This window comes from Natrix helvetica (assembly GCF_964273705.1).
Source record: "Natrix helvetica genome assembly, chromosome: 1".
NCBI lineage: Eukaryota > Metazoa > Chordata > Lepidosauria > Squamata > Natricidae > Natrix > Natrix helvetica.
Window position 1 is genome coordinate 243,686,400 of NC_138548.1, and position 15,046 is coordinate 243,701,445.

At 38.1% G+C, this 15,046-nt stretch overlaps 1 protein-coding gene across 1 annotated transcript in view; it reads right to left on the bottom strand.

Moving 5' to 3' along the window:
* Positions 1-13,892, bottom strand: part of FASN (fatty acid synthase) — a 55,726-nt gene extending 41,834 nt beyond the window's left edge. The window contains exons 1-6 of the mRNA XM_081936885.1: positions 13,677-13,892; positions 3,681-3,821; positions 2,519-2,671; positions 1,852-2,025; positions 1,292-1,492; positions 15-137 (exon numbers count right to left, since the gene is read on the bottom strand). Coding sequence (XP_081793011.1) covers positions 15-137; positions 1,292-1,492; positions 1,852-2,025; positions 2,519-2,671; positions 3,681-3,807 — 778 coding nt within the window. The 5' untranslated portion in view covers positions 3,808-3,821; positions 13,677-13,892. The remainder of the gene's footprint in view (positions 1-14; positions 138-1,291; positions 1,493-1,851; positions 2,026-2,518; positions 2,672-3,680; positions 3,822-13,676) is intronic.
* Between the last annotated feature and the right edge of the window lie 1,154 nt (positions 13,893-15,046).

A 15,046-nucleotide genomic window follows, 5' to 3' on the forward strand; every position in this document is an offset into this window, starting at 1 on the left:
GAATTATATTTTACCTTGTTCTTTAAATCCATCTGTGTTAATTCCAGAGTTTACTATGGTAGCGTAAATCCTTTTGGCTTTTGATTTCTTGGTCAGAAACACAGCTACAACAGCTTCAGAGCGACAATAGCCATTCCCTGGAAAAATCCAGAATCATAAAAGCAACAGATTCAGACTTTATTCATGTTTGAATAATTGGATTTCTAATCTTTGTTTTCAGAAGTGCTGAGCAACCAAAAAGTAAAAAATACTAAAACATGTTCATTATCATATTTAAAAAGGGAGATTTTTCAATTCACATATTTTTAGAGTTCTCACTATTCAGAAAGTTACAGAAAAAAATGATTAGCAGAATAAATTTATGCAAGAATCTTACAGTATGTTCTGTTCATACAACTTGGCTTCTTATTCTTTTGATTATCACACTGGCCACAGACCCTGTTTTCCATAATTTTACTAATAATTTGGCATAAAGGCCACAATTCTGTTTTTCAAATATTCAATTATCAGGGTTATTAATTTTATAAGGAAATTAATAATATTTCCTAACTTATTTTGATGGAATATTAAATATTACAGAGAAAACTGTATTATAAAATATTTTCTCAATCAAAACACATTACTATATATAGAAAAAACTGTAAATAAATATACCTAAAACATTTTAAAATTTACCATTTACACTAATTCTCCTTGTAGTCTCTAGATAAAATGCTTATTATCACCACAAACTGGAGGGTATCACATTAAAGCTTTTTTATAATACTAAAACTAATTAAAATTAATAATAAAGTATTGGCTTTTAATAAGTATTCATGAAAAAGAATTATCTTAAAAGAAAAAGAAAAAAATATAGAATTAGCTTGCAAGCAAGGCTGATATACATGTTTTCTTTCATTTCTTCCTATATTTTTAAAACTTAAACCTATTTCATTTATTTACTACAAACTAAGCTCTAAGTGGTTTTTTTGCCATATAATTTTTTGTCACTCTAAACTTTATGGAATTATATGTATCTTGCATTTTTATAACTTTCTAGCTTTCTTATCAAAGCTGTCTGCTTTCCCTGTTGGTAGCTTCTTTGCCTGATCTGAACCTACCAAGTAGTTCTCAAATTAAAAAGGCAATTAAAATTAATTAATTGCTGCTGGAGAGCCTTGAAGGGGGAAAAACCACACCTTCTCTGGCTTTTCTGATTAAATGAAAGCTCTGAAAACAAACATTTTATCATACTCAAATTCTTATAACATTTGACCTAAATATTTAACAATGAGAAAGGCAATCTTATTACCTTCAGCATCAAAAGATTTGCAGGTCCCTTCAGGGCTCAACATGCCGAGCTTCATGAACTGTACAGATGTATTGGGTTTCAGGATTAGGTTGACTCCACCTACAAGAGCTGATTCACATTGCCCACTGCTGATTGCTTTGTAAGCATTGTCCAGAGCAACAAGGCCAGAGGAACAGGCTGTGTCAATGGACATACTGGGTCCTTTGGAAATACAAGTTATGAAAAGATAGATTACCAAGTTTATAAACATTTTCAGTTATCCACCAAACCTCAAACAGTTTGCTTTTCTTATGAGAAAAGGAAGGAGTCCTGTTCTTCCTGGATTCGAACCCTCAAGAGAAAATGCTACTTCTTTGTCAACAGCTGAACTTCGCATTGTTGCAGCAAGCTGCCCAGAAAAATTTCTAAAAGCCCTCAATTATATATTTCACCATCTTAACACTTGTATAAAACTGCCTGGATCCCTATAACTAAATTTAAGAATAACCAGCTCACAAGATAGTTACTGGTAGTTGCTAATACCGGTATTAAGCTTGTAACCTGTAACTATGAACACTTGCCTTTGAAATCAAAAAAGTAAGAGATTCTGTTGGCAAACATAGCACGTTGACAGCCAGTCATACTGTATCCCAGCAACTGTTCAGGATCTACACTAAATGCTTCAGCAGCTTCTGACCCACTCACACCAATCCACACGCCGGTGTCTGTGCCTCGAATGGTAGTTGGGTCAATACCTACAAAGGAGGAAGACATATTTAATTCCCTGTGGTGTTCAAGGCAAACAACTCAAAAGAACATTAGCCATATCTGATATCCAAGTAACTAATGGAAACATGAGATGGGTGTATGGACAAGAAAAAGGCACTTATGAAGGAATTATTGATTGTAATATTAATAATTTATTTGACTATTTCAAAACTCTCTCAAGCTCTTCAGAGTGGCTCAACTGTAGTTTGTTTCTTTTATTCTATAAATCTTTCCACAAATAAGAGTTTGGGCCCCACCTTTTTAATTTTTTTACATGCATATTACAATCAAACCAATATGGCCATGCTAGAGAAAGATGCCAGTGGTTACTAATGACTACTTTAAAAACAGTCTTCCTGTGTCTATTTTGTGCATGAATAAATCTGAATCTAATCAACTTTTTATCCAAACTGTAATCTGTACACTCAGTCCATAGACGATAGGATTTTTGAATAAAGAATTCCAGGCTCTATTGCTTACCACCATCCAAAATGGCTTCATAAGAAACTTCCAATAACAGACGTAATTGAGGGTCCATGGTGTGAGCTTGTTTTGCATGGACTCCAAAAAATGTGGCATCAAATTTGCTGATGTCTTTGAGTTTTCCATTTCTCTTGGGCAGTCCATAAATTCCTGAATTAAACAAGAAACAAAATTATTTCATCACAGTCATTGTGTGGTATATAATTACTGAATGAGAAGGTGTCATTATAAATCAGGTGCTGATTGTACTTATTTTGCATCTCACTATTTTTACATCTTAACAAGCCAAGTAAATATGGAAGCAAGATGTAAGATACTGGTAAGAGTTGTTTATGAAAGCCACATCGTCTTTTTTTTTTGTAAAGACAAAATACCTTATTATTTTACTAGTATCCAAGCTTTATGCATTGTTCTCTGCTGGAGCACACAACTTGTCATAGATTCAAAAGTAGTTATACCTAACAAATCTTGACTATCTTATATTAATTTCTATTGTCTGCTGGAGTTGGGGTGGCCAATAAATTTAAATAAATAATAACTTATTTTACAAATATAGCTACCTGCATTTATTTTGGATAACTATCTAAGATTAGTACAATCAATAACATCAATACAACTGATATCTAAACATTTAATTTGGTATATTTTACCATCCATAAAAGCTTCTTTTACTTGGTTAAACTGCCCAATTTGTAAACTACACTGTAGATAAATTAGAAATTATCCTTTCAATCATCTCAGATCTCCAAATAATGATGAGAGGCCTGGGTAATAGGGGGAAAAAACAAGTTGAGGGGGATGCAGAAACTTTGTAATTAGAATGGAAATCAGGTTGGTTGCCAATTTTTTTACTACCGGTTCGGGTGCGAGACGCTTCTGCGCATATGCAGAAGCGTCCAGGAAGGTGGGTGGAGCCTCCCACCGCTGCTACTCCCGGTTTGGCCAATCCGGGCCGAACCGGCAACAGCCCACCTCTGATGGAAATGACCTACTTTCTTAATCAAAATAAAATAGGAAATTGATCAAACCGTCTAAAACAATTCAATCATTTAAAAAGAATTATTTCATTTGATCCTACTTCTGTTTATTCAATCCAATGCATATAAAGACTTTTTTAAAGTTTCTTTTTCTACCATCAACTAAGAATTATTTAACTTACCTGGTTTCCATCTCCGATCATCTTCTGTAACCATGTCTACTCCATTGATCAAGTTTTCCCAAAATTCCTGCAAATTTTCTGATTCTGGCAGCATCCCTGCTATACCGGCAATTACTATGTCTTCCATCTTTCAATTCTTTTCTGAACATAAAAGAAAAAACAAGAGTCAGGCAGTGAATATTGCAAAAAGAAAATGGCAAAGTTTTTTTAAAGTTATCTTTCACTGCTCATTGAAGAATTAATTTTCTTTCTTTGCTATGACAATAGACTCTTTTAAAGACACACTTGAAGGACAGCAGAACAATTGTATAAGTTTGCATAACTACACACTAAATGTGTGGGTGAATCATTAAAAAAAAAGTGAGGTGCCAAAATTGCTCAATGAATTTAATTACTCAAATAGAACAGGATTTAGCCTAAGGAGATTATGACCATTGAGGTCTCCTTCCTTCCATATTACAGTGCAGATCCTCATTTTCTGTTTGCCTCATCGCCAGTAAGGGACATCCACTACCTCTTGAGCCCAGGAACAGAAGCTGTCATCCTCTACACACTCACAACCCACCACAAGTAGACCCTCTGGCTTTATTTTGAAGATCTGCTCCAAATTGTCTGCTCCAAAAACCATCTTAAGCCTTCTTCCAAGCAGATGATCTGCAGTGTTTACTTTCAATCTTACGGTAACTCCTGCAATTGGCAAACACCTATGCCTTCCCTCCAGGGATTGGCCACTGCCTTGTGCAGCAATTTCATCTTGCACTCTCAGGCTCTTGTGTTCTCTGATGATAAGCAACTTCCATTTTGCAATTATCTTGTAGTTGATTCATCAGCAGCCTATTGTCAATGAACTTTCCTCAACCCATTCCTTGTGGAAAGTCCTTATGCCACTCAAGCCTTAGATATGCCATTGGGCCATTGGGCACCCTTTTAGGTCCTTCCCAGGCTGAGTGAAGCAGGATCCCTTTGTTTTCTATCCTCTTCCCACAGTGCTGCAAAACTTCCCCTTTTCTTTATCTTTTTAGTTGCAACATAAGTAAGCACATTGGAATGAAGTTACCAAGTTTAAGTAAATGCTACTTTGCTTCCATGAGTTCTTCCTTCTTATAACAATTTCATCAATTTACAATGGAACATAGGAACGAACAACTTATTCCCTTTGTTTTAATCATCACAGCATTAAAAGCAATGATGGTACAAAAGAGAGAAAAAAGAGATGGAAGGAAGGAGGGAAGATTAGCATTAGTGTCTCAATAGAACCTCAAATTGGACTAGAAGACTTCCAAGGTTCCTTCCAACTCTGTTACTCTGTTAATGTATGAAAACAAACAGGTGTGCAAATAGCTGCAAAAATCAAGGTGAAAAAACCAGGGACCCATGAGGATAGCTCAATTTGTAAAAGGAAAAGGCAGCTACCAGGAAATCCTAAATGAGCAGAGTAAGTGAAAAATGATAAACAAGTAGAATGGGCATAATATTATAGAGCTCTTCTGTTTGCAGTAAGGATACTCTGAATCTAACTAATTGTGTTTTAGATAATTATTGCATTTCACTGATTTTTGCTTAGGTGTGCCATGGATTTAATAATAACTATGGTCATTTTGTTACCTGACATATTTTGAATGGAATTGACTAACGATTGCTGCTCAGGATCTTAAAGAGTGTTTTTGAATGGATGAATTAGAGATAATAATAGCAGTTCAATTTATCTGCTCAGAGTCAAAGGACTCATAGAATTTATGATTTAGTTAGAAAAAATAAGAACTGGAAACTAGTGAAATACATGTTTTATTCAGTGGTCTCATTAAAATTAGATGAGGCATATTTCCAGAGTGAATGCACTGAGGTTAACAACTGTAATTAAAATTAAGTAAAATTAGAAACATTTCAAAACATTAAAATGAGTTATAACAATAAGGCAATTTGTGACATATTTGAGAGTTTTGAATGACATACCTTGTACTGAGAAGGACTATGGAAATAGCATACTAGAATAAACAATTATTGTTATTTAAATGTAAAACTCAGATCTCATAATCAAAAGTGCATGCTAATAACATTCGGGGCTTGTCAATAAATATATCAGCAAACCTATTTATATCCATTTTTCTCTCTCTGTGAGTTGCGTAAATCCAAAGGCACCTTTATTTCTCTTTGGGAGCAAAGGAACAGATTGGGAGACAGCCGCTCAGATGTTCAAGCGGTTATACCTCTCTCCAGTATTTTAGTTGTATTCAATGTAAGCTGTTACAATGGTGACGACTAATGAAGCTACTGTCCATACTGCTTCCTTTTACGTTGGATGGACCTATTGGAATTATTCAAGGAACATCCATTGTGTGCTAGAAAGGGTAATGAAGATGGCAGCATATAGAACATAGGTCTTAACCAAGGGTATGAGCATTTTAACAGGTAATGCCCCTATATGCCACCCTCCATCCATAATATAGAAGAGTTCTGTGTGGTTTATACTACGCACATAGGGCACAATTGACAGGGAGAAGTTTTGGCTTATGTGGTCCCTCTGCTAAGTATGTATGTTAAGGGGTTCCATTATGGAGGGCATCAGATTTTTTTAAAGTTCCTTTTAAGCAGTACCCTTTAAGCAAAGTTCAATCCGTAGTGTGTACACGGATGTATCCTTTTCTAGCAATAACATAGAATTGGCTTACCACAACGCTTGCAATGTTTTTCAAATATCCCAACCTAACGTACAACTTGGCATTTCCTGAGTCTACCATCGAAGTTCTAATCAGTCCTAAACCTGGGTTAGGGACATCTGGTTTGAATAAAAATGACAATGGCATTGATTTCAGTCCTTCTATAAAATACTCTTGCCCTCAGGATATAGTTAATTCACTACATCCTCTCACAATGTATTAATATGCTAATAAAATAGAATCATACAACCCATGAGTTGGAAATGAGCAAAATGTCTTGCTTGATGCCCTGTCTCCACTAAACCATCCATCATAAGAAAGAATTTAAATCTTGTTTGAACATCTCTGATAGGGGATTCCATCACTCCTCGAAGTAGTATTTCTTAGCAATTCTTAGTCAAGGAATCCCTCCTAATACTCAGCATGAATCCCCTTTTCAATGTGAACATGCTGACCTCTTTCCTGCTCCTGTTTCAATGGAGAACAGCTCTGCCCCCTCCTGCAAAAAAGCAGCCACATATCTGTAGACAGATATTTCATCTTCCCTTCTTTGTCTTCTCTTCTGCAAGCTACTCATGCCCAACTCTTTTAACATTGCTCATAGGATATGATTTCCAAACCTTTAGGAACCCGGTAGCTCTTTTCCTGAACCAGTTTTCTCTTGGCCCTGTTAAGATGTACTGCTTTAGCCTTCTTGATTGGAGTCCCACTTTGTGGGAATTCATCTCTTCTTATGGTTTCTCATCTCACTTCAACTTATTTATCTGTTAGGATTTCAAAGATTGATTTTCTGCTCTTTTGCCTGAGTTCATTATAATCTGCTTTTCCTTTCATAGTTATCCTCAAAAAGTTTCCCTAGCTGAGATAGTTTCCTAGCATATATCAGAATAAGCCTAATGCTACTACTGTATAGCCCACCAACCTGAAAACTTTGGAATTAATTTAGAAATAGTATGTCCACAGCCATTGGACAGTGGCCTGTAAATAAATTTCTACTGTAGCTTTTTTTATTCTCACTACTTCTACTCTTACCCAAAAGTTTCAAGCAGATTTCCATATTCATGGAAATGAATTCCTCTACAAGAGTATGACTTCTTTACAACAAAGCTACTCCATCTCCTACCTCTCTTTGAATTAAATCTATTCCTTTTGAACAAGAATAAACTTTGTATGTTTCAATCATTATTTCTATATCAGCCATTTTTATGATACTGTTCAAGTGATGTTTTCTTTCCTGTATTTATTTCTAAAGCCTCCATTTTTCACCCACACTGATTTATAAACCTTGGAGTCTGGGAATGTCATTGCTTATTACTTTTTCAATTACCACATGTTGAAGATTGCATCCAATGATTCCCATGGAATTGAAATTTGGCAAATTTTATACAACATTTTATGACATAAGAATCATAAAACACTTTATAACCTAATATAAAATGTCATAAAACATTTCCTGTGTTAAACTGCTGAGATCTGACTGTGTTACACAGTTCAATGGAAGCTACTTTCAAGGTAGATATCTCTCTGAATATCCCCTTGAATTTTGAAGACCTTTTTCAGTAACATTAGAAGCTCTGCCATTATTGTAGGCACTGAGGAATTTGGTAAGGAAATATCTCTGAAATGATGACCCAAGGTGATCATGTGGAGTACCTCTATGTACTGCTGGGCTCAGAAAATTGTTTTGGGTGTTAAAATGAAGCCAAGTTCACAATCCTTCCAGATGACAATCTATTCCTGGTTACTCAAAGTTTCTTCATTACAGAAATCAAAACTGGTTAGCGGAAGTAATTTTTCCATTATTATTGTTAACAAAAGGGGAGAAGGAAATCAAATAACTTCAGATCACCCAATATTTTACCAGTAGATCCCAATCTACCTTTTTTCTGACTTTTAATTTAAGGTGCAAAAGACTTATGCTATTAGAAATTAGCTGCTTAACTGTTGCAAGATTTCTATGCCCTATAACACAAAGCTATTCCTTGTTGAATAATTTTGTTTAATGGTCATTTCCCTGCATGCCCTTTATGAACGTCTAGGGACAACTGGGTGTCCCTAGACATCCCTAGAAGCAAAAAACAAGATGGCGCCGCCATAGGCGCCACCAATAGAACCAGTTCAGATGCGTGGGCAGCCAAGTTACTACCTACTCAGCCGAACCGCTCCAAACCAGTAGGAACCCATCTCTGAATACAGGTAGTCCTCAAGTTACATACAACAATTAGTTTAGTGACTGTTCAAAGTTACAACGGCGCTGAAAAAGTGACATATGACTGTTTTGCACTTACAATCATTATGGTATCCCCATGGTAATGTGATCAAAATTCAAATGCTTGGCAACTGACTCATAATTATGACATTTGCAATGTCCTGAGGTCATCTGATCACATTTGGCAACCCAGATTCACTTAGCAACCGTACTACTAATTTAACTGCCATTGTTCAATTTACAACTGTGGTGAGAAAGATCGTAAAATGGGGCAAAATTCATTTAACAAATGTCTCACTTAGCACTAGAAATTTTGGACTCAATTGTGATCATTGAGGACTACATATAATTCCTCTTCAGAAAAGTCTATATAATCCCAAAGCTTTCTTGATGAATTTCAATTCAGGGAGGCTACATACTTGGCTTTCCCAGAATGTAACACTTAAGTTACCGAAGAAATATTGCCAATCCCGTTGTGACTGCAATTTAATTATAACAGAATGGTGCAACAACTTAATTAAGATTCTGGGTGGAGTAGAATCCAGAACTATGAAATGTGGTCAACCCTATTATTAGGTAAAATTAGGTATTATATTAGCAAATCAGGAAGGCCACACTTGTTACCAGGCTCTAAAACTTTTCTTACCCTTGTTTTACCTTCCTTGAGCAGGTCACAGAGGCCTGCAACAGATAATGATGCTTCTGAGCCAATCACTGCTTTCTCAAACATATAGTAAAATATACCCATGTTTTCCCAAAAATGAGACGGGGTCTTATATTAATTATTGCTCCAAAAGACACACTAGGGCTTATTTTCCAGTTAGATTTTATTTGGGGGGAAATATAGTACTAAATGAGTCTGTCTGGCTGACAATCTTAACTGGGGTTTATTTTTTTGGGGGGGGGGTAGGGCTTATATTATGATCATCCTGAAAAATCATGCTAGGACTTATTTCCAGTTGGGTTTTATTTTCAAGGAAACACGGTAGATAACCTGGCAATGTTAACACAAGATACTTAAGCATATCAAAAAAGACCTCATAGATGTGTTTATACAATGTGCTACAATTATGGATTGTGGCTTAGTAAATAGTTTGAATTGAACTAATGGTTCACAGTATTAATCAATTCCAGACAGTGGATTAATTTATCACACATATTATGAATGCTCTTTGATAACAGAGCTCTAAACTCTGTAGCAGCTAATGAATTTGGGTATAACTTATTGAAGGAAAAGAAAGGAGGCAGGAGACAGCAGCTCAAGTGGAGCAGAATTGCTTGCTTCAAGAGCAAAGGAACACTACAAATATAGCAGACCCCATGTCACTTCCACTTAATCAGCTAGTATTGAAACAGATGATTAAGCAATTTCAACCCCCCAAAATTGGCAGAACATAAAATGATAGGATAGAAGAAAGAGAACTATAACAATAGAAAGCAAGAATGTGCTTCTATAGGTGTAGCAAATTGGGGTGGGTGGGGGGTGGAGGTAGGAATAGTAGTATGTACCATTAATTCAAAATAAAAATCCTTTTTAAAGCAGTCCTGAGTTCAGAGGTTATCTTGATTTGTGGAAATAAAGTAAGTCACTGACTGTTTTTCCTTTGACAACTCAATATCTTAGCCAGCCTAGATTTGAAATAAACCACTGATAGATAGGATAGTAGAGAAGACAGAAAGCAGAGCAAAGATAGCCCATGCATAATACAGGTGAACATTGTGCTTAAGTAAACACAAGAAATAGGGACAATAGACAAAGAATGTAGTAAAGAAAGTAGACATTAATTATGCAGCTACTCAGGACAGGATTACAAATATGTACTTGAAAAATTGGTCATTATAAATCTAAGGATTCATATTTTGATGGAGAACAGATTGCCAGTTTTATACATCAGAGCAGTTTCGGACCATTTGGGGTGCTCCCTGAACAAACCAGGCGTTGCTCCAACACTGTTACCAATCAAGTGAAAGAAATGTTGGAAAGGTAATGCCCCAATACCTCTGAGAAATACCAGTTTGGTGAAAATTACATTCAGATATTCTTCATATTTACCTTTGCCAAAGCAAATATATTAAAGGGCCATGGGCTGCCCTTGTCTAATACAAAATACCTGTGAATGTATCCTTTGGGATTTCTTAAATTTTCCCAGTGTACCTTTCTTTTCACTTCTGCAAGTAAAATATATTACTTCTTTTCCTTAAGTTGCTGACTATAATAAATTATCTAGAAATTGTTGTGAATTCCTCTGGTCATGACCCCAAATACTTTGCTGGCCAAAATGAAATACAAAGTCCCATCCTTGCAGAAATTCCAATTATAGTTTAAGGCTTTTCAACCTTACTTCTTTATAAATAATTATCATTCTAGGAAGAGCCTTTTGATTTAGACAAAAATAATCTAGTCCAGTGTATTGCGTCTTAGAATGACCTGAGCAATATATCTGGAAAATTTAAAAAAGGAAATCATACCAAAGGCTTCTGACCAGTTTAATGGATACGAGATAGACAGCATATCACAGTCAGCAGTGAGTGTTGTCTAGTTCCAAAGGAACTGGTCATTCTAATTTGGAATACTCTGCTGTCCAAGAGAATTTAAAGACCACACAGAAAACAACCATGTTACTGGACTCCAAATACCCATTTGCCTCTTAAACAGGCCTTTGTCCTCTCCCTCATTTTACAACTCTGAGGCAAAATTTTCAAACTTCAACAAGCCATTCACCTTCTCAGCTGTGATTAATTTGAACAGTTTGTTAAACAATCATCAGGCCTAGTTGAACGATCATCTGTTGAATAATGAAGGTGGATTCTTTTAAACAAACTATAGTTTAAATGACATTATCAACTGGTTTATAATAAAAACTATTGTTCAGTGTGACATTTTTGTTATGCGTATCCAGTATTTCCATTAATAAACTTGTATTTCCAGAAACCTGAAGTGCTATTATGATATGCAACTTGTTCTAGTTCCTCAATTTGTTGACTGAGAAAACTCACTGAATATAGATTACTTTTCTTCCTGGTTACTTGTGGTTACCAGTAGACCCTGTGGTTACTGTAACCCCAGACAAATTTCTTATGGATAAACTCACTGAACTGAGTAAGACTTGTTTCTAAGTTTACTAATCCAGAGCTGGCCCGTTACTGTGCGGCCTATATCTGTTTAGAAGCAATTCTTATTGTACACCACTGAACTAGTAATGTGTGGCATGGATTTCAATTAAGGATAAATAAAATGCAAACAATTAAGGAAAACCACTTTTAAAAAATACCTACCGTTGCACACAGATTAATACTGCTGAAGTCAACAAAACTGCATTTTAATTTAGGGCCATCACTGAATGAATTGTTTGTAGATTAGGAAATTAAAGTTCTTTGTTTCCACTGGCTTTAATGGAAAAAAGGAACTTATGATACTATTTCAATTTTATTCTTACTTCCTGTAGCTTTAAAGCAGCTTTCTCCAATCTGCAGCTCTTAAAATACTGATGGAGCTATGGTTTCCATCATTACCAGTTAACATACCAAAGAGTTGGATTGGTCCTCAAATTTGGAGTGCTAATGTCCAGAAGATGTAAACAGTTCAATATTTGAAAAGGCTGCTTTAAAAATGCTTTCAGATTATTCTAAATAACAGTTTTACGCTGTTGAATGTTGTAATTCACTTCAGAATTATTTTTTAAAAAGCTTTTAATAAGTAAGTCAATAATACTTAAAAATGTAATGTATTTACAGGTCAAGAAAAATATAATAAAAGGGAATTTGCGATCTATTACCCTACTGTTTAAAATAAAACATGTGCCTAAAAGTTTCAGTGTTGCATGCATTTGTTACTTGATAAATGTGAGAACTGTATTTCACCAACTTTATTAAAAATCATGTTTGCATCATTAATACAACTGTAGGCTTTCAAAATCAATGGAGCAAAGATGGTGAGGGGTTGGCAGATACTAGATATATACTAGTAGAGACAGTAAGTTATATATTTTGTCCAGTAGAAAAAAGATTTCCTTCTGCATCAAACAGAACTATCTTATTTGTCATTATCTTCCTGAGAAGAAACAAATTAAGGTTGTGAGTAACAAAGAAGATTATCCCATCTCCAAATTCCCTCACAGAAAAGTCACAGAATATTCGCAACATCGAGTTTTTGCATTTCCGGTCTTAGCTCTTTCTGCATACTATTGTATGGGGATGATAAGAGCCAGAGATTTCCCTCTAGGGCTTTAAAAATATCGGTAAATATTAGTACGTCAGCGTCAGCGTATCTTGCTTTCCCTGCTTGATACCAAAATGGCTGGATGCAGAGCACTTCCAATGCAGAAAGGCTTAGTTCTCCCCTCATGAAACACCCCTCCCCTTATTCAACAATCCCAGAAACCCCCCCTTAATTTTAACCTATTGGCATACTACTACAAAATGACCAACCTATCCAGAATTTATCTATGTCATTTTATGGAAGGCAAGAGGGAAGGCGAGATTCCTGAAGGGACATGGTCAAATCAGAGCCTCGTTTCCAAAGAGCCAAGCCAAACTGGCATCGCTTTAAGTTCAACGGTCTTTGTTCTAAAAGGCATTTTGTGAGGCAAGCTCATTGTATAATTACAGACTTTCCTGCGCCTCCAAGGCCTCGACGCGCCGCACGCACCTAATCTTTCGCTGCCTCTCAGCAGGGACCTGAGATTGATGTCGCCCCAAATCAGCACAACTTCCATTCAAAAGAGATGCGTTTCAGTCATTCCCAAGGCTTACACAACCCACTTTGCATAAGGAGGCTGGGAAAATGGAACGCACTAAGCGATGTGGTGCCTCTCCAATACCGGTTTCCCCTCCCCACGCAGGAGGCGAGAGCGAGGAAGATGGTTGGCTTGGCAAGAAAAGGGCCTCTCCTCGGCGACGGAGGGAACGGATTTGAAGCCCTTCTAACAATGCCTCCATCCTCTCCTCGCCCCAATTGGTGGGATACACCCCCCACCCCTCCGCCTCCAAGGATAACTCGGGCCCTGCGTGTCCCCCCCACCCGCGAACGCCATTCCAGCCACAGGCTCCATTTTAGCTTCCCTCAGTTTCTTTCATTCACGCCATCCCAAGTTTTGGATGTCTTTTTTCAAGCAGCGCTAAGCCGGTTACCTGCTCAGGTCCCTGAGGTCGGCCAGGCGGCAGGTCGGTGCTGAGACAAGCGATGCGGCAGCTGCTGAAAGCTGGTTGGCGGAGGAGGCGCGCTTATCCGACTGCTAAGCAGGCACGCAGGTCTCTCGGCTAATTTGCCTCTTTCGTTCCCGGTGCTTTGGCGCACACTGAGCTCTCTGCGCTCTCCGTTTCTTTCTCACTGTCTCCCTCTAGCTCCCGGCGCCTATTTAAACAGCCACCACCTCCGGTGGCCACGCCACATGGGCTGACAGTTTGCTTTTTTCCTTCAGTCCAATGAGAGCCGGCGCTGGGCCTCCCGGAGCAGATCCTGGGGCGATGCCAGGCCCTGGCTCACGGGAGCTTCTCGCGATCACCGATGGGGAGGAAGGGAAGCCAAGAGCAGCGCCCTGAAGAACACGCGTCGTCGTCCATACCGAGGCCTCGCGAAGCCTTGGCCCTACAAAATGTCGGCGAAGGGAAGGCGGGGGGGGGGGGGGAAGCACACAGACAACGTCACTGCGTGGATTTTAGTCCGAGAAGAGGAAAGGATTATTCGAGACCCGTGATAGTGATGGATAGATTTTGTTTAGATATCCGTCTTTTCCCTCGGGAGCTCAAGGCGGTCTGCTTCCTTCCCTCGGCAGGGAAGGCTAAAAAAAAAGGCGGACTGGCCGTGAAGTCACTGAGAGAGTTTTGTGGATGTTGAAGTGTAAGAGTGTGTTTGTGTGTGTGTTTAAACGCTAACCACTACACGAGAATATTCGCCATCACTGAGTCTTTACAACCGCATTTACTTCACCCTCCTCACACATACCTTCCCCCCACCCACCCCACGAAACTTTCGCCAATCTTAATGTGGACATGGCGAATAAAGTTACGACCACTGTGTCTCGGTGGAGTGGATTCAGCAGCGCCACACACGGACTTCGCTAGCCTAGCCTCCCGACCCCTCAGAGACTCGCGCTTTTTCCTCCCGGCTCACTTCGAGAAGGCTGCCTGATGCTTTCTCGAGAGCCACCTGGTGCCGGCGGCTGCAATGGGGTGGCGACGGCGGCGGAAAGGGAAGCCCGCTTGCTATCTAGAAAGGAGGCTTGCTCATGGGCGGCTGGCCTGCTCGTATGAGAAGTGTGGTACGGGATGCACTTGAATTCATTTCCCCCAACCTCAAGGGAAAGATGAGCGGGTGGAAGATGTAACCTTGTTTTAGGAATCACGGAGTAGCTGCGTGTATACATAGTCTAGTGAAGCCTGGGAGAGAAGCATAATGAATTCCTTTTCCCAGCCAGTCTCCTCTTCGGCAAAGGGAAAAAAAATTAATTAGGCAAGTTTATCCCTTTAGACTTTTGGCCCAGCACTCTCCCAGACGAGTC